The sequence below is a fragment of the Phocoena sinus genome, chromosome 10 (assembly GCF_008692025.1).
Source record: "Phocoena sinus isolate mPhoSin1 chromosome 10, mPhoSin1.pri, whole genome shotgun sequence".
In the NCBI taxonomy this organism is placed as follows: Eukaryota; Metazoa; Chordata; class Mammalia; order Artiodactyla; family Phocoenidae; genus Phocoena; species Phocoena sinus.
Window position 1 is genome coordinate 85,201,146 of NC_045772.1, and position 20,551 is coordinate 85,221,696.

Here is a 20,551-nt window from a genome sequence, read left to right on the forward strand (position 1 = left end):
TGTTATTCTTTAACACAAAAATAAATGAAATGTTATCATATGTTTTCCCTATAATTTATTTTGACAGGCTTTTATAGTTGTAATACAGAAATTATGCCTGGTATAAATAATTGGACATCTGAAATACAGGTAAACCTTTTATTCTTTATTTTAAGCAAATATAGCATATGTGATTTTAGCAAGTTTTTTCTTAATATATGTTTTCTTTTCGGCCTCTTTACTGCAGTTAAAATCTTATCTTTAAAAAAAATGCCACAGTAGTTATGATTGTTTATTTTCTGTTACAGTATTTAGTTCAAAATAATGAAATGACATGCCATTATATCTCCCCATATTTAGATGTTCACATCAGTAAGAGTAATCCGATTAAGCAGCCTTAATCTAACTAATCAAGCCCTCAATAAGAATTTTAATGATCTCTGTGAAAACTTGCTCAAGGTAGGAACCTTTTGACTAACTATACTTTAGCTAAAACTCCTCAGGATCATGAAATTAAAGAAGAAAAGTATTTATATTGTCTGGAATACCTTACACAGTGCAGGCCGAATTATTTTAATTTACTTATCAGTCTTAACCTGCCATCAAGTAAAATGCTAAAGATGTCCTCTCCATCTTAATATGCCACACTATAAAAGGAATATATTTTAAGTTATTTCATAGCGTTAAACTTCATAAAAATCTATATTTGTAAATTTAAAAAGCGCCTTATTTTTTTATGACTTAGAAATATGATTAAATCTTATTGTCTGCTTAGATATTAAAAATGTATTCTTAATGAAAGAATAGATGAAACAGAAGTGTTTTAATCTTCTCAACTTTATTTGCCATAGTATAATATACATTAAAAGATCAGTTTTTGTAAATTTTTAAATTAAAAGAAATGATATTACTAATATTTTCTTTTGTGTAGAGCCTGTATTTTAAACTACGGTCTATGATCCCCTGCTGCCTTTGCCATGTAAATTTTACAGTATCTCTCCCTGAAGATGAATTAATTCAGGTAACTGAGGTTCAGTCTGTTATTAAAGAAGATTTCTAACTTTGGTCTGTTTTAATATTATACATTTGCCATAATTAAAGAAGTATAAGCTGCTTTACTTCAAAATATTTTTAAATGTACTAGTATGAGGCAGACCTTGTCTGTCTGTTTCACTTTTGTGAACTCTAGTTATCTGAAGGTGTACTCATATGTGTATTCCAGCGTATGTACACTAGAAGGTGTGCTTCTGTGCGACTTCTCTAGACCCCATCTTTTAGAGAAGGTTTTTGAGCTGTTTCTGGAATACCTACATTTAGGTATACATGTTGGGCTTAGTTGTAGTCTGAATGTCTGAGTTTATGTGCAGTTCTGGTTGAGAATCTTAACCAGGAAAGGCAAATTAGCCAGTTTGCATAAGTTGTTCCATGGTACTGAAAAAGAATTATAAGAAACTTTTTTGGGGAATGATTGTTTTGCTAATCATATTGTTTCTGTGATTCTAGGTTACAGTCACAGCAGTTGCAATAACTTTTGACAAAAATCAGGCTTTACAGACCACAAAAACACATGCTGAGAAGTCATTGCAAAGAGGTAAACCTGTGGTAGATGGGAGCACAGTTCATGTTTGTCTGTGTTATAATTCAGTGATAAAATATAGAGGATAGGTAGAATAAATAAATGACGTGTTTCTTGACAAGATACCGTCACTTCTTCTGTTTTCTTTATCAAGATAGCTGTGTGGATAAGCATATGGCTGACAATATTTTTCACACCTGAATAGGTGGTTGGCTGCTATTTATGTAGAAAATGCTGCTGTTTTTTAGAGTTAGCTTATAACATTAGTTCTGCAGTAATTTAGAGACTCCTATCCTAGGAACTCTGGGGAGGTCCTCAAGGCATCTGAGAACCAACTGATGTAGTAAGCACCATGGATTTTTCTCAGGAAAGGTCCGCTAGTGTTCAGCAGATTTTCAGAGTTGTTCTTTATCCAGTAAAATTTAGGAAGTACCATGCTTAATATATTCCAAAGAAATGCAAAATCTTAGAAACCATTTGTGTGTTCTGAAAAAAAAGAAGAGGGAAATAGTATACTTTCTAAAGTTTAATGACTTACTGGCTAAATAAATATTCATGATTAATATTTTTTAAGTTGAATATATCCTACATATAGCATTGAATTAATGTCAGATAGATGTATTAAATGATTATGTGTTCAGATATTTATCAAAAAATATAGATAATAACTGGTTTAAGTGTCACAGAACTAGTATAGTACAAAAAGTAGGATAATAATAATCATTAGTGAGTGCTTATTCTTTGCCAGGCACTGTGCTAAGAGATTTATATACATTACCCTTGCTAAATCTCACAACAGCCCCACCAGAGAAGATAGCAACCACTCTCAATGTCTGCAGGTGAAGGACCCCCATGGAAGAAAGCAAGGACAAAACAACCAGAATTAACTGAGTTGGGGGGAAATTTATATGTTATCCCAGAGTAATTTTTTAAAAATTAGTAAGAGATCATTACTAATTAACTTGTGTTTTTCCTGCCTCTCAAGCCTCTACAGATAATGAAGAACTTCTGCAGTTTCCCCTCGAACTCTGTTCAGATTCACTTCCTTCTCATCCTTTTCCACCGGCTAAAGGTTGGTTAAGTAAGGGAAATGCAAGCACAAATACTAGTTTCTAGATCCTTTTACTTGCCTCTTCACTGTAGGTAATCTTAACTTAATTTTGAGATGGAGATTTATTCTTCATTTCCTCACTGTATGTTTCTTCATGTTCATAAAGGCGAGAGAGTAATGTTCCTTTTATTTTAATTTCTCAAGTAATCTCATCATGACTTATTAAGGTAATTTTTTGTGTGATATTCCATTCTTGTAACTCAAATGTATTAAAGTTTTATTTTCAGAGATTTGGATTTCCCAAAGTAACTATTCACATATGGTATATTTTGATATTTATATTATATCTGGTAAATTTTTTTCTAGCAACACTAACCTTCTGCAAAAATTTTTAGATTTTCATACACAAACAGAATACTTATTTTCTTCAGAAGCTATGTGGAGAGGTTTTGGGTGGAGGTTAGTACAAGTGAGAAAGGGATGAGCTTTCTGTCTTTCGGGTGTCTTGGTTATATTTGAGGAACATTTTTTCAAATGCAAAATGATTGTCCCTTAATTCAGTAGCAGTAGATCTACTTAGATCTGTACAATCTTTGGAGAAAAGTGGGAGGAGGTTTTTTCCATTTCTCTTCTGATTTCAGTGTAATTTTTATTATAAAAATTTCAGAATTACTGTACCTTATCTTGTAGCATTACATACACAATAAATGTAGTTTGTGTTTTTTCCTAAGTTCTTTATTCTTAGAAACGATGCTTTTGTTATTTAAAACCAAATTGGCATTTCTAATTTTTCTGTTTTATAATACAAGTGACATTATTTTATGGTTTCTACTTATCAGTTACTTTATCTGATACCGTATTAGTTATAATACAGCATAGTTTTATATTCACATTGCCTATATGTCAATAGAGTACTAAATCAGTGCAAGGCCTGTGTAGATAAATAGATCTTATCTCATATTTTGAAGCTGAAAAGAAACTACTTTCAGATTCTGAACTTTCTAACATGGTAACTGTGGTTCTTTTTCCTTTTTGTCTAAATTAAAATTCTAATGTAGAACTCCATAGAGAATTTCTTGAAAGAATAGAGAGGAAAAATCAAATCCAAAGACAATCTGAGTTCAGATTTATAACTTAAACATAGCTTTCAGAACAAAACGCAGAACAATCTAGAATCTTCCTTGAACTGACTAGATAGGATTTTTTTTTAAACACGTATTTTCTACAGAAACTTATATTTAACACAGGGTTAGTTCCAAACCACTTTTAGGTATCACTTCATTTATCCTTACCCAGCAGTGGTGGCTAGGGGGAAACCAAAACCAAAAACCCAGTCAGCAATGACGAAAAGGTTTGATCAATTGCTAACCTATACAGATACTTATTTGTGGATTTGGGGTCCCTGTTAGCCCAATTCTACCATGTTGTTAATAGCTACTGAATTCTGCAGAAGATTAGATTTAAACTCTGTAAATTGGCCGTATCTATATTGATAACTTACAGTTTCTGCGATAGCTTTCAAAATATTTTCAAAGGTAGTGAGAACTAGTGCTTTTTGAAGTCATTAGTATATTTTGTACAAATGATACTCTGAACTTAAAAACAAGGAAAGAAGAATTTGAGTAGAATAAGTCATATCTGAACAGTCCCTAAAATATTTGCAATTTATTTTAAGGAGCATGGAGAGGGGCCATAGGTGGAGTAATAAACCAAGAGACCTGGCTTTTCTTCTCAGTTCTGCTACTGATAAAGTGTGAGAACTTGGGCCAGGTAACCTCTAATTAAGCCACTTTTAGTTCCTCATTTGTAAAATGTGAAAGGATTAAGATTCTCTCTAGCCTTTAAATTTCTCTGATTTCTTGAGTTTCTATAGTTTATGGTTCTTCAATTATTTACATGTCCCTATTATTAAAAACGTAAAAGCTAAATTATGCCTGAGGTCTCACTGAGCTTCTGTTAATTAATTTTCCAGATAACTTCAAATCAGTTAAACCAATGATTTTTAAACTCTGTTCCTCCAGACCATAGAGTTTCTTCAGAGGTGCCTCATGGCCTTCCAGGAGGCAAGGTGCCGGCGGGGTGAGAAGATAGGTCTCTAGACCCCCTACTTCTGAACTAGAGCAGCTTCAATGCACTACGCTTTATGTATCAGCTTTCTATATATGATTTTGTTGGAAGAAAGGGTTTCAAAAAGTTTGAAAATCACTGAATCAGATCATGCCACCCTTATCATCATCATCATCATTGTCACCATTGTCAGCTTCATAATGATCAATATCATCACATCTAATACTAATATATATAAAACTTTAATACTAAGTGCTTAACTATAAAACCTATGTGCCTTTCCTTGAATGTTACATTTTAAAATCATCAATGAACACTAAAAAGTTTATCTGTTTACTTTTTTTAAAGTCGTGTAAATTGTGGTTTACGTTGCATCCTTATGTATTGTCTTTGCGTCCTCATGTCTTGCCAGGAGAACATGGGCTATGATGTATATATTAGAAAAAGTTATCTCAAAGTGTTTTGGAAAATTTGAGGATAGGATGGGTTTTGAAAAGGTCTGAAAAGTGTAATAATAGAGTGTTATATCATGAATGTAGTAATTGAACATTGTAACATGAAGGAAGGCTTTGAATAGAGAATAGAAATATCTGGGAAAAGTTAAGCTTAGCAGTTTAGAGGAAATAGGTGGGAGAGAAAGGTGAGGGTGAGGAATAAATGCTCAGAGAACTTCTCTACTTTCTTACCTGCAACCACAAGAGGTTTAAAAGTTAACTACTAATACTGATAAGTAAATAAATATATAGTTTTTATAGTTTTGTTAGGTTAGTTAGCTAAGCTGATCGAGATTTATCTTTTTTAATTCTGAAAACTTTGAATACTAATTTATTTTTCATGTTCTTATCACAAATGGGATAATTTATTAAAATTTTTTATTTCCTTTTATGTTGACAGAGTAGCTCAGGAGCTATGCACAGTATGTTTATTAACACTTCCATCTTTTCACATGTAGATAAACCTTTCCTTATCTTTTTGTGTTACTGAAAATGAGTGAGTATTATGTGAAGAAAAGATGCTTCAATAACATGTTTCCTAATTGACAGTGTAGAGTAAGCTTGGGCCTGAATTGTCCATCCATGCTTAATTTTTTTTCCTTCCATCTTTTGTTACATTTGTTACATATTTTGTTTCTCAAGGTAACAGAATAGTTTGATGTATGTCTCAAATTTGGGGCTGATTTGGTGTTACCTTGATAGTTACCATGATTTTTCCGATTTGAAATATTAAAACGTGCTGAGCCTAAGTAATTTCTTAAAGGACATTATCATGTGAAGGTCATCAAAATTCTTTGATGAATACTGTGAGGAACAGAGATGATGTGGCATCACTATAAATTCCTTTTTTAAATGAAACTGTGTTAAGAAACCCCAATTCTTTTTTTTTCTTGCGGTACGCAAACCTCTCACTGTTGTGGCCTCTCCTGCCGTGGAGCACAGGCTCCGGACGCGCAGGCTCAGCGGCCGTGGCTCACGGGCCCAGCTGCTCCGCAGCATGTGGGATCTTCCCGGACCGGGTCATGAACCTGTGTCCCCTGCATTGGCAGGCGGACTCTCAACCACTGCGCCACCAGGGAAGCCCAAAACTGTGTTAAGAAAAAAGAGGACTATAGCAAATTTTTTATACCACTTTCATAATGTTTTTTCCTCCTCATTAATATCTACATGTCAGCTTTCTGAATATCTGTCACTTCACTCTGAAATGGTTTTTTAAGAGGCTTTAAAAATGATATATATTTTTATGAAATGAAAAAAGATGGAGCAAATATAGTAAAAATAGGGAATCTGAGTGAATGTAATCTGGGTGAAAATTTTTTTAAAAATCAATAAGATATTTCTCATGGACTGTAATTAATCTTAAAAATTTTATGCATGTAATTTTTATAAAAGGTTGGCATGTTACTTTAGATACATGTCTAAAGACCTGAATCTTGAGATATTTGAAACCATATTGAGGGACTTAAGAACTTACATTAGACAAAAGTGTTTGAATTATATACCACTATAAATAGATCTCAAATACTTTATAAATCTAATCTATAATAGGATAATTGCTTTCATTAAAATTCTGAGAGTTTAAGGCTATAAAAGGGTTTAATTAAGTCAGTTTTAGTGTTTATATACTGTTGGATGAAACTGTATAGAGGAAAAGTTTTTTATATCACCCTTGTTTCTGTGTCCATTTTGCTTTATGCTGGGGTGGTATCCTCATGTTCAGTGGCATTAGCTATAGCCTGGGAGAAGTTCTTTTTTCACTGAGCAGTTGCTGATGAATAAGACAAATATAGGTCAAATTCTGGATTTCAGTAAAAAAGAAAACAAGTTTGCTTACACCCTCAATATATTATACTCCATAATTAGGTATCCACAGTTGAAGCTTTTTTCTTTATTTTTATGGTAGGCTATCAGAATTACTTTTTGTTAAACCAAATTTGATTTTAAAAGATAGTTTAATTTTTTAAACTTAAATGACTTGCCTCACATTATTTTAACTTGTAATTAGAAATATAAATCTATAAGACCTACAAAAGTTAGCTTTTCCTTTTTCCTGCCAACTAATGGTTCTGAATTCTTACAAGTATATATAATTCTTTATGCTAACTAAAAATGTTTTTATGTATTAAGAGTTCATTCCATGTCTGTTTTCTCTCTTATTTTTTTTAAGATATATTTTGTCACTGTGACCAAATGGTAGCAACTATATAAAATGCTAAAGTTCTTCATGTTATCCGTGGCCACAGCAGTGAGTGAGGGCTCCTGAAAGGAGAAAAATGCTGAGGGGAAGGAGAATGAGAGGAAAACAGAAACTAAAGAGTGGAAAATGTGAAAACCTCATCCAAGAAGTGGGAAGGAGAGAAAGAGTTGATGGAGGAGTAGAGATAAGGAATCTTAGCTTCTCCAAGAGCTCGAGGGCAGTGAAATCCAGAGTCAGAGGAAGAGGGAGTGAAAAGCAAAGCAAATTGAATTGGGTTACTGACCCAAAACAAGGATTATTTGGATAAAAGGATACAAAGGATGGGAGTGAGAGGAAGAGTGAATGATGGGGATTGAAGAAGAAAAGCAAGTGAGTTAGAATGTTGCATACCCGGGGTTGGAAGCTTTAATGACTCAAATAGGGCAGCTAATTGTCCTTTGTCATCTACTGTATGTATTACCTGTATAGCTGTGTAGTTGAATTTTTTTTTTTTTTACTAGTGGAATATCCAGATCGAAGCAATTTGTGTCTTTCTGTATGCCTTAGTAATTTTTAACTATAACATGGCAATTTCATTATCAATCCACCAATATTTAAAGACCATTATGGACCAGATTTATACTGAATGTTTATGTACATCATTTGTTTAACTCAGTCATTAAGCCAGATTTTATAGTTATAAGACATAGCTGATCCATGCATTATAGATTGATGGAAGTGCTTAAAGGGACATAAAACCAAATTTTGATCATAATCATTTAAAACTAAGAATGGTTAAACAGGAAAATAAAACATACAGTTTAGAGACTCCAGATTGCATATATTTTAATCTGCCAGAGAACCTTTTCAGAATTTGCAGGAGGTTTTTCAAATTTTGTAATTTTCTTAGGGTGACTGGAAAAGATTATCTCAAATACTTTTTAGTTATTCAAAGCAAAGGTGATCTGTAAATTTTAATGGTAGAAAGTAAGTTGTTAGAAGAGTAGTCAGTGTAAAACTTTATCATAGCTAACCCATACCTTTGTCATTGGTTATTTAGGAGAATGGAAGCATCTCAAACTTCGGAAGCACTGGCAGGTGTATAATTGAGGGAGGAGGAATTCTTGCAACATTTTTTTTTCTGTTTTTCATCTATATGCTCATTTCCACTAAACTGCTTTAATCTAGGTTAATCCCCCTCCCCACTCCGCTAAGGCCTGTTAAAAATTGCTCAAGTGTAGTAAGAAAATAGTCAATCTGCATGTTCTGTTTGCCTCAGTAACTTTCTATGGTTGTTTTTTGAGGGATAGCGGGATTATCAGTAACTGGTGACTTTTTAAAAAAGCAAAATTGTATTCAGTGGGGAAGGACATGCTAAGAGAAGTGGGCTGCTGGGTGGCTTGCTGTAGACTGTCTTTGCAGCTACAGTGGGGCCTCGCATATGAAGTATTTGTGTCAAACTCTTCCACAGAGATGTGCAAACAGCCAGAACTGGGTGCCAGCCCCTCAACAAAGCCCAAAGGACTTTAAATAAGGTTTTTACCCCTGAGTATGAAATATGTTGTCTTTTTTTAAGTATTGGCTTAGAGATTGCATACGGATTTATTTATTCTTAAGCAGAATTACTGCTTTGTCAGTGAGCCAGACAGCTAATATCTGCAGTTCCTTCTCTTGTGAAAAGCCTGTTATTACCTGGGAAGCCAAACTGTAATTGGAAGGAGCAGAGTGACCGAGAGTCTGAGGTCATTAGATATTTGAGGTGTTCAGACCAGTCCGAGTTGCTGACGTCCAGCTGCTGCCAGGACCAGCTCCTCTTGGGCCTTTTCTCTGAGAGAAAACATGAGCATCCTGGCAAGCATGTTAGGAGACGAACCTGCTCTCCTTCAGTGAGGTCAAAAATCTTGTCGCTCAGCCATGTCTCTAATTTAAAAGTTTTGTTCTTTTAAAATTTTAATTCAAACACATTCATATTTGAGGGCAGGGAATAAATATTTTCCCTCACTTGTTTCTCCTCTTCCCTACCTTTCATAAAATTTTTTTTGGAAAAGTAGTAAGTGTACTAAGTGGACATGGTGAAAAATTCAAATACTACAAAAAAAATCATATTTTCCAAAATAAAGCTTCCTTCTCCCTTCGTTTTCCTTCCCAAGAGGCAGATACTCTTTAACAGGTTACTGTCTGTCTTTACAAAGATACTCTATCCTTTTTTAAAAACACAAATATTCTACAGATCATTGTATACCTTTGTTTTTTTCCACCTGACATATTTAGAGATGGGAACAGAGACCTTCTACATGTTTAAGCTCTTTTCATGGGTACTTGCCATTAAATTATATACAGTTGCTACTGGAGAATGCCGTATTACCAAGATAATATCAAGGTATAGAGGACAATTTTAGTAATTTTCACTTTTTCTTTTAGTTTCCTTCCCATCCGCACATTTTAAAAACTTTCACAGAATACCTAATGCCGACTATATTTTCTGTGTCTATACTTACCGAGGCTATACTGCACAGGACATACGAGAGCTCTGGGACACTCCTGGGATGTATGAGCCTGGGGTGGGCTATTTACTGTCCCAGCTTCTGCACTGGGTCTGTTTCCAGGCTGAGCTGTCCCTAGAGATCTGGTAAGCCTCTGAATGTCAGTTCTGTTCTGGTCTTCCTCCTGTAGGTCCCATCGCTTCCTGGGCTTCCATTGCCCCTCAGGATCCTGAATCAGGAGGATACTCCCTCTAGAACTACAGTCTGAGGGCATGATGGTCAGGGCGCATCCAGCGTGATCTCCTCATAGCCATTGTATGGACCTCACCTAGTGATCCCTTTTATCGGACAGTTCTGTATTGTAAGAGGATTGTCAGCCACTGTACACTCTCCAGTATTAGCTTGTGGTCGTTGCCTTAAAAACTGGGGGGTGGGGTGGGTGCGGGAGATACTTCCATTGCACCCAATTAACAGAAACATTCTATAAATCCAATTTTTGAAAAGTATAACTTTTGCTAATTTAAGAATATTACCAGAAGGTCAACACATTAAGCAGAGACAAGAATACATATATTTACTTAGTTTATATTTAAAAAAAAGACTGGCTGACCCAAATTATTCTTACTGTCTTTATGTGTTATTTCTATCTTGGCCACACTGTATTCTCAGTTTTGAAATTCTTTGAAACAAAAATTCAAATAATGCCAGTGTGGATAGAGCCTGAACATTAGAAATGGATTATGAAGTTTTCTTTTTTTTATAGTACTGTTTAAATCTGTACAATGACTTAAATATCTATAGTAAAAATATAAACTATCAGGGAGAATGCAGGATGCTGCTTTTATGAGCTTACTGTAAAGGGGATTCTAGTTTGGGATTTCCGTGGAGAGCGGTCACCTTTTAGTTCCACAAAGTCTTGATAGCTCCAGAAGGAGCTGTTGAAAGCGAAGGCCTTGAATGAAGGGGTTGGTGGTGAGGGGGCAGGTCAGGCTGAGGTTTATGTTTATCTGTGAGACATAGGTCATTGCCTTGTCTGTAATTTTTAATCTTACTGGCTCTTCCGCCACAAACATTTCCCTTCTGTTTTTCATTTCAGATTTTCTTCCCAGTAGGTTGACCCTTTTCTCTGTTCAGTTTTCTCACGTCCCGCTTCCATCCCACTAACATTTGTTACTGTGTTGATATTTTGTGTGTAGAGTTTCTGAAACCTTTTTTGTGTTATAGTAACAAGTAATCTTTCTTGGCATGGTATTTATTAATGAAGCTAGTTTTCATATATCAATAGAAACTGTGTTTTAAACCTAAATACTTCTGTTTGGTTTACTTTTATAATGAAGCCATAAAGATTCCCTCCTATTCGTCTGGCTTTTAGAGAGTATTAACCAAGAGCAAAGAAGAGATACTGGCTTATACTTAGCACCCAAGCTAATGTTGTTCATATTGTCTTATTAGAACACCTGGAGAGTGCAAGTTCTAACTCAGGTATACCAGCTGCACAGAGAGGTGAGTTTGTCTAATCAAGCAAATAGTCTCCAAAGGTGTGAAATTCTAGTGTGGTGATTCATGAGCATACAGACATCAGAGAAATGCACTCCATGGACGATGGAATAGACACCAAAATGTGGCTTTATTGTAGTTAGAATGTGTCTTACAAAATAGTAATTAAACAAATATTTACATTTTTAGTATTTTAATAGTGTCCCACTTTCTAAAACTAAAGCTTTAGCTTTTTAACATTGTTTTTTAGCTCTGCAGTAGTAAAAGTTATTCTTTTTAAAATGAGGACTTGTTAGGCTCACACTTGCCCCTCACCCCATGTTATCAGAAGCTTTGTCGCCAAAATCAGACATGGAAATAGAATATTGACAAAAATGACCCTTTGGCTTTCCTGTTACTATTAGTAGAAAGAAGATATTTTAATAAAAGATAAGTTAACTAGTGATTTTTTTTCATGTATTCTTCACCATTTGATTCTCATTATTTTTATTTTTGATTTCAGGGTAAAATTAGGGCAAGGAATTATTCACAAAGTTCTGATTGTAAATTAAAGCCCTGACTATAAACAGCTAAAGTATATAAACAGTGTGAAGTAAAAAGAATGGGAAATGAAGTTAGTTGAAACATAGCGTATGGTCCTTTCCCTGATCTCTCTGTTAGACCCACTTCCATTCCCCCAAGAGACCACACAGCTGTGACATCACCAAAGATGCTCAGCCAGCCAAGAACTTGGTTTTGGACAAATCAGTGTCTAAAGCTTGACTCTTTACTATCTCTCTTACCTGACTTGAAAAGGACCACTTTTTCCCCTAAGTTACAGTTAAATTACGTCATCGGAAGGAGTGTTATGACGAGTAAGAGACGTCATCCATATTTTTTCTTTGTTTTTTCTTTTGTTTTCTGTCTGTGTTTTCAGCAACGTCAGTTGATTACAGTTCCTTTGCAGACAGATGCAGCAGCTGGATAGAGCTCATTAAACTGAAAGCTCAGACCATAAGGCGTGGATCAATTAAGACAAGTAGGCGGATGTTTCTACCATGTTCCAATCTGAGAAGCATATCCTTGATTTCCCAGTGGTGAAGGCTAGACCTGACTGCTCAGTAATAACATTGCCAATCAGTCATGCATTGGAGTGTGAAAGCTGCAGACTCTAAAGGTCATTTAGCAAAAGCTATTGGAGGGCCTTTAGATTTTTTTAACTTTAACTGTAGGGTTGTGTTTTTAGTATTTTATTTTTGTGAAGGTATTCTTGAAAGTATATAGATATTATATCATCTAGTGTAAGGAAATGATGAACTCTCTTATTGAAGAGACACTCTTCCAGGACCCAAGGTACTAGGTAGTGTATGGTATTTGTCAGTTTACTAAGAGCGATATCCAGAGTGATAAAAGAATGAGGTATTTCCAGAGAGAAAGTGGTCAACTCTTATCTCACTGCTAGACTCAGGATCAGTACTTACATGTTCTTTATCTATACTCCATGTGTTTTGGTAGACTTTGAGGTATTTGAGTGAAAGATTTTACATTAAAGGGAAGGAACTGTGTTTTAGGGGGAAGATCACAAGATAAGGAACCAGCCAGATCTGGTTTTGAATCCTAGTAGTGCCATTTTAATAGCTGTGTGACCTTGGGCAAGTTATTTAAGTTTTGTGAACCTCGGTTTCCTCACGTGTAAAATGGAGATAACACCTACGTTGCTGGGTTGTTGTAAGGATTATATATATACATATATGTGTGTGTGTGTATATATATGTATATATGTCTGGTTTATAGTAGTTATTTGATAAGTGGTAGCTATTATTTGTTATTTTATGAACAAACAACTTTAGACAGCCAAGGTCATTTGTTGAATTTTTTAAATTATGAGTTTGATCGAGAAGGTTTGGAAAAGAAACCTACTACAACTAGTTAAGATATGGTTTATCTACAAGTTGACAATGATGAAGTTGTCTGAAAAAAAGATGGAAAAAGCTGCACTGGGAAATGTAACAACTTTCACACTCTCCTTGTAATAATTTGTTCCTACAGCAGATAATTTTTAATGCTCTACCGCTTTTTCTTCACTTTATAACGATCGTTGTGTGTGTAGCTCCACCTCATCAACATTTTCTTTTGCAGGAATGCCATTTTTCTTCCAAAAGATTCCATTCCAGCATTTCCTCTCATGTTTTTCTTTCTCTCTATTTTTAATTGCATGCAGTGCATGATAATTTCTTTCCTTTCATGACATGGCTTAGCCTCACAGACGGCTGAATGTTGTCACCACTTATTTGGAAACCTTAGGGAATAGTTGAGTCACCAGCATATGATCTTGATGCTTTCTCTTCTTTCTCCAATTTTAGCTGTGACCGTCGAAAAAGCAAGTCCAGTGGGTGAAGGAAATTTCCGGAATCGTTCTTCTCCACCTTGTGCAAATTCTACAGTTGGCGTGGTTAAGATGACACCTCTTTCCTTCATTCCTGGAGCAAAAATAACGAAATATCTTGGGATAATTAACATGTTTTTTATTCGGGAAACCACTTCTCTTCGTGAGGTAATTTTATAGTTGTTATTTAATTGTTTTTGTGCGTTTTCTGTGGTTGAAGATATTAGTATCAAAACCAAACAAGTTTCAAATTGGTTGTTTATTTGCCAGAAGTAACGCGCACACACACACACACACACACACACACACACACACACACACACCCTTTTTTTCATAACCTGTCTGGATTGCCTCTAGCAGCTAGTATTATCACAAGAGTTGTGTTGTGTTTAATCCCATTTGTTATTAGAAACTCCAGGTCCTTATCATGTGGTAACTAAAACAAATAAATGTATCCGTGTTTGATTAGAGGTTTAAAACAGCCCTGAAAGAACAGCTTAGTCTTCTCAGTAGGTATTTGCCTGAAATATATTTAAATAGCAATTTTTAAGGGTTTACATTTAGAAATAGTAAGGGACTGTATCATGGAGAGATGTCTTGGGGATTGTTTATGTCATTTAGCTCTATCGTTTTCTTCCTCTGAAAAAAACTGAGGCCGCTTGTTTTCTTCCCCTCTCGCCGTCAGTGTGTAAAAATGTTCAAGTTCTTACCTCACAGTGGCTGGGTATCATTAAACTTTAATTTGTTTTTTTAAGTAACAGCAGTTCTAATCTTCTACTTGATGTAGTCAAAGTTAAGAATCAGAGTCAGCCTATTATATTTTGCATTACAGAGGAATTTAAACTCAAGAGAAGATTATATTTCTATTTGTCTTATGTTTTGGAGCAGGACTGCTAAGCAAATTACTGTGGATGGGGAAAATTTTTAATTATTTAGGTGTGAAACCCAATAAACTCTTCAAAATTTACTTCAGCGGTAGTTTGTATTTTTAAAAAGTGTGTTCATTATAAACATGACTTAACTGTGCTTTTTCCCCATTGCTTCACTAGCAGTGTTTCTGTACTTTCTTGGAAATAACAGCTTGCTTATTAATTTTTGATATCATGCTCACCCTCCTGCACTTAGCACAGTGCCTGGTGCAGAGTAAACATAAGTTGTTTCTGTGTAAGTGAGGGAGTGACTTCTGACAGATGAATTAGATAGATGTTTCCTTTAAGATAAATTACTTCTAAAATCATATTCTAATTGTGTTGAGATGGGAAAGAAACTATCTTAAGATGCTCTCAAAAACCTTTTAGTGTAGAATTAAAATAGGAGACACTTTTGTTAAGTTTGACGAAGAAATTTGGGTGTGAGAAGCTGGCATAGATGGGTGAATTGGCCTTTTCCGGTTGCTCTTACTAGCACATGGATATTGTACTATTGAATCCATACACTTTTATTTCCTAAGTGCCTTCTCTGCTGCTTAAGCAACCATACCCCAAAATGTTACTTCACAGTAGATTTCCTTTCAACAGAGATTTGTAATATTAACTGTATGGTATAATATCCCAAATTTATTCATTGCTTGATGAATTATTTGCTTACAATTATATAATCTTTTAAAAATTACCCCTTTGTAGTCTCTGTTACTCTGCTATCAGAATTTCTTGATTTGAGATGGAGGAGGAAAACTGATTAAAGTAAAAGAAAAAACTGTCCCGGGTGATGATTGAGTCAGAGGCAGGCTGACACAACTCACTTAATTCCTTAATTACAAAGAGAGATACCTGTACAAAACTTTATGTAGCATCCTGTGACTTTTCAGAAAGATGTGACCTGGATGAGTGGTTCTTCTAACAGTGTGTTAAATTTTGCCCTTAACCTCCAGTTTAAAGTTGGAAATTTCTTCCTAGACTATAAATAACATCCAGTAAAATTTGTGGAAAACTTAGGTTGAGAAGCATTTTAAGCTCTCATTTAGCCTTTGGTTTCTGTTTTGTTTGTTTTTGAACACTGAAAAAGTTCCCCAAACTATTGGATTTCATTCCCTAACTAATACGTACGGACCACTTAGTACGTGCATCTGTTGAAGTAGGTGTTAGCGTATGTAGTTGTGAGCACAGCAGAGTCAGTTCCCCACCTGATGGGATTTAGTCTAGTGGAACTCGGGCATGGTGGACAGTAAATAAATACTCATGTGATTAATAGGTAACTCCTAGTAATAGTAAGTCATATAAAGAAATAAAACAGGGCCTGTCAGAGAATATAATGGGAGAACTTAATTTAGATCTGATAAGGAAGGTTTCTCTGAGGAAGTCACATGTAAACCAGGACCTGAAGAATTGAGTAAAAGTTACCCTGGTGGAAAATTGGGTGAGGAACCTACATGTGCAATGACCCCGAGGCAGGAAAAGATGTCACAGCTTTGAGAAACTGAAAAAGACAAGTGCGACTGGAACCTGTTTCATTTTCAGAATAGGAGATATGGATAGCAGGGAAGTCTCATTGTTTTTATTTACCATCAATTTATTTGAATGATGATGGGAATGACTTGATAGAGGGAGGTGCTGAAGATGGAGGGACAGTTAGAGCTCTTGCTCTGCCATCTGTCCACTAGCTCTGTGGTCCTGGCTCGTCATGGACACATCACACATTCTCTGAGCTTCAGTTTCATCATCTGTAAAATGAAGATAGTAACCCCTGTCGTAGACATGTGCTCAGTAAAGGTTTGTTCATTCATGCAACAAATCCCCATTATGGAGGGAATTAAAATGATTGTCCTTTATATTAAGATCACTTAAGATGTTTTAATATGTATTCTTTGATGTTTTATGTACATTAGTTTACACATGTATCCAGTTTGGTTTTTTGCGCGTCATCATTTAGGAAGGAGGTGTCAGTGGTTTTCTCCATGCTTTTATTGCTGAAGTGTTTGCGATGGTGAGAGCTCACGTGGCTGCACTGGGAGGGAATGCTGTTGTCTCCTACATAATGAAGCAGTGTGTCTTCATGGAGAATCCAAATAAAAACCAGGTGAGATGGGGTTTAAAAACCTCTGATGGCGGGAACCATGACCTTTTCACCTCCCACCCTCCCCCGAAAAAGAGAATTGCTCTTCAAAGCTCTTTGATTCTAGAGGCTTAAAACATGTTTTAATGAATATGTTGGTAACCATGGTCCTGCATAGGTCAGATGCTGTTTTCACATCCCCAGTGACTAGTTATTATTCTTAAATACCTCTGGAAGTTTTGCTCCTAAATTACTGTTTCCTCCACTTTCTTGGTGGGTCTTTGGGATCCAGTGATGGCTAACGGAGGACAGTTAAAGACACCCTCTGGTTTGGAATGTGATGCTGTCCAGTTCTAACCGCCCTGCTGGTGAAGAGTACATCATGATGGGGCCACACTGTTTGTTTATTTCTAATAAGTAATATAATTCTGTTAATGGGGACAAGGGAATGTTGCTTAGGTTAAATCTTAGAATAAATTTCTTTTATCAGTTTTTTAATAACTCACAATTGTTAAAAATCCCTTTAAAAATTAAATAACTATATTATTGAGTTTGTTTGTTTCCTGTGAATTGCCTTCTTATCCTTTGCTCATTTTTCTCTTGGGTTGTACGCTTCTTCAGCTCTACGGCACCGCCCCCAGGGTAGCCAGCAGAGTATGCGCGTGTTGTTGAGTTTGTGACTGAACATGTCCTGTTGTTCTTTTAGGCACAGTGTCTTATAAACGTAAGTGGTGATGCAGTGGTTTTTGTTCGTGAATCTGAATTAGAAGTGGTGTCAACTCAGCAACCTGCTGCCACCTGCCAGCCCTCATGTACTGGAGGAGAAGTTACAACCTGAAGTCAGTTAGAAAGAATGAGCTTCACTAAATGACATTCATGGGTCTCCTTTGTTTTGTCATTCATTTATCTTACTAGATGTAAAAAATGGACTTGAGAGAATTGAGGAAGAATTGATACATTATGAGTATATTGGATTTGTCTGGGATCACTTGGAGGCCTGAGAATGTTCAAATCTTGACATTTTAGTTTGGCCAGCCTAGACGGACAGGCCCCGTGGAGCCTTGACCGCACCTCCCCCCCAGGAAGTTCAGATAAACTTCTCTGAGAACTGTAGTAAAGATGGAAGCTATGTATAATTTATGTTGATTTTAATAAAATCATAATTTAGAAAATGAAATGGTAGGATTATCAGGAAATTAGGATAGCTCTCCTAGTGTAATTTAGAGAAACTAAGCAAGAAATGAACAAATTGTTAATAAGTAAGTCATCTGATTCGAGGAATGTATGGGGAAAATGGAGAAAAGTTTTCAGAAAAATATGTGGGTTTCTTAGTATGTTATTTTGATGAGGAATTTGGTAACAACTGAAAGGGAAAATTGCTTCAGCCATCTTTGAAAAAGAAGTTAAAATTCTGCAACTTGTATCCATAATATGTCCTAACTACTGGAAAAGAAAAGTAATTTATCAGAGCCAGTGTCCTTCCTTTGGAAGTTTAAATAAGGAAGGAGGAAAAACATTACTATATAACTTCGTTTCTAGCCAAGTTTCAATTTGTGTTTAATTTGTCTGGAAGAGGCTTGGCTTCAACTGGGAAGAAAAGGCCAGTGAATTTTGTTGAAGTAGTTAAAATATAATTGATCTAGAAGGAACATAAAATTATTTTCTAATAAAGTCATACTGCACTCCCACCAAATAAACAGAATTTTAGTAATATCTTAGGGATTTTTGATGGTGAGTTAGAGTGTATTTGGCATAGAGTTTGGAAATGTAACTTGAATGTAAATATGCTGCAGAATGTTGAATATATGGATAGAAATACTTTTTTTGTCAATGCCAAATACCTATTACAAGTGAACCTTTAAAAGTACATTCCTCCTTTGCACAACAAAATTTCTTTATAAAACTCATGATTTTGCTCTTCCAGGATAACAACTGCCCTAAAGATTAGGAGTCATTTCCTTGTTATCACAGGTGTCAATATTTTTCTGTACCTTGTTTATAATTTTATTTTTTAAATAAAAAGTTTATAAACTGGAATATTCCTAAATCTCTTTTTTTGCCTCTTTGATGTAGTATTGTCAGTGGTCAGAAATCACTTTCCATCTGATCATCTCCATTCATTTCTTTAGTCAACAGTCATCTGTTGTGCGTATACTATACGCAAGGCCCTGTTCTTAATTTGGGGGAAAAATACATATGTAATTGTGCTACTCTCATTGCCTTTGGTAGGAAACCTACACTATTAAGTGAGAAAATGTGTGTAGCTTGGGGTGAAGGTAGCTTCCCCAAGGAAATGATACTTAAGCTCAGTCTAGAAAAATAGGCAGGTCCCTGGAATTGACTGACTTATTCATAGTTTTATTTATCCATCCATCCATCCAGCAGCTATTTTGGGATTCCTGAGTATGTTTCTGAGTCCTTTCTTGGCAGGGGATTCATAATGTGATTATCACTAATGGAGTACCTGTTTTGTGCCACATCCTGTGCATATGCATTGTTACTAATTCTTAAAACATAAAACTAGCTGGGTGACGTTATCTCCATTTTGGTCTGAATATTTGGATACTCAACAGAGGCACAGGCTGATTTCTAGAAAAGCCAGAGTTACAGAACTCAGGCTTGCTGTCTGTAGACTCAGGCCGTTTGCTCAGTGTGGGTTACCTGTGAAGTACAGTCAGCCCATGCCAAGATTGGCTCCTTCCAGAAAAGCTGATGTTACCTGATGCCCCAAGAGTTGCTGCTGTTCCCTGTGTGTGGATTCCCTCAGAAACATCATTTTAGACGTGCTGGGACTTAATCTTTTGGAAATATTGAGGCCAGTTATGGGATCTAACAGCACACCTCACAGTATCTCTTTCATTCTTTATTCTTTATTTCGTTCTTTATTCTTTATTCTCGTTCATTCTTTATTACAAAGCTTAACTACACAATTTAACCAATACTTTGTTAGTTTGCTAGACTCACTGTCCCACTTCCTCCACCTCCTACTCTGCTGTAATCCATCACCATCTGGCTTCCATCACCTGATCTACCCCTAAATTTGAACATGCCAAGGATGCAAGTGTTGCATTTCAATATTGCAGCATCAGATAGCTGACAGGCTTCTTCATGCATACACATATAATTTTTCATAAATGCATAAATTGGATCATGTACATAATTTTTAAAAAGTGGTTTTATTTTTTACCTTTACACCTAGCTTTCTCTTCCCCCATATCATCCCTCCCAATCCATGTTAATAACCTAGTATGTATCCTTCTTACGTATTAAAGTATGCTAATAAGGTATAATTTACATTCAATAAAATTTAAGTGTACAAGTTTTGACAAATAGGTTCAGTTGCGTAACGAAGATAAAGAACATTTCGTCCCCCGAAGAGCACACCCTGTTCCATTTTGCAGTCAGTTCACTTCCCCTTCCATGTAAATAGGATCTTGTGCTTTATACTAAATTTCACTTAGTATAATACTTTCTAGATGCATCCCCATTTGGACATTTTTGCCTATTATGAATAAAACCTTTTTATTTAAGTTCACACTTTCCTGTGAAAATAGGATTTCTGTTCTATGGGGTTGACTTCTTATTGATAGATAATCTGCCATATGTGTGACAAAACTTCCCCTGATTTTGCTGTCCATCCATGTAGCTTATGGCAACTTTGATCATATCCAAACTTGTAATTTTATTATAGATAGTATGACTTTCGTTCCTTAGATTCCCTGAGTTAAGATGACCTCCCCTCGAGTTTTTGGCTGTCTTGCAGGTTCATGCAACTTGTCCTGAATTGCTTTCGTCTTGGTGGCTCCCCATCAGACTTGCTACCTTCATTGTTTGTTATTAGATAAATGCCATCACCACTTGACCAGTTTTAG

The 20,551-nt window shown here is 35.5% G+C and overlaps 1 protein-coding gene across 6 annotated transcripts in view; it reads left to right on the top strand.

Moving 5' to 3' along the window:
- C2CD5 (C2 calcium dependent domain containing 5) overlaps positions 1-18,726 on the top strand; it is an 83,256-nt gene extending 64,530 nt beyond the window's left edge. Inside the window, exons 18-27 of one of the 6 annotated variants that reach the window (XR_004351754.1) lie at positions 68-129; positions 340-438; positions 911-1,000; positions 1,483-1,570; positions 2,541-2,627; positions 11,279-11,329; positions 12,240-12,341; positions 13,666-13,856; positions 16,600-16,703; positions 17,386-17,521. Coding sequence is in view for 5 of the 6 variants with exons in the window: in XM_032645454.1 (XP_032501345.1) it covers positions 68-129; positions 340-438; positions 911-1,000; positions 1,483-1,570; positions 2,541-2,627; positions 11,279-11,329; positions 12,240-12,341; positions 13,666-13,856; positions 16,557-16,703; positions 17,386-17,517 (1,049 nt within the window). In the remaining variant the exon portion in view is untranslated. Of the gene's footprint in view, positions 1-67; positions 130-339; positions 439-910; positions 1,001-1,482; positions 1,571-2,540; positions 2,628-11,278; positions 11,330-12,239; positions 12,342-13,665; positions 13,857-16,556; positions 16,704-17,385 lie in introns of all 6 variants that reach the window. The other 5 variants (XM_032645454.1, XM_032645456.1, XM_032645455.1 and 2 more) reach the window with 5 other exon arrangements.
- Positions 18,727-20,551: the final 1,825 nt, after the last annotated feature.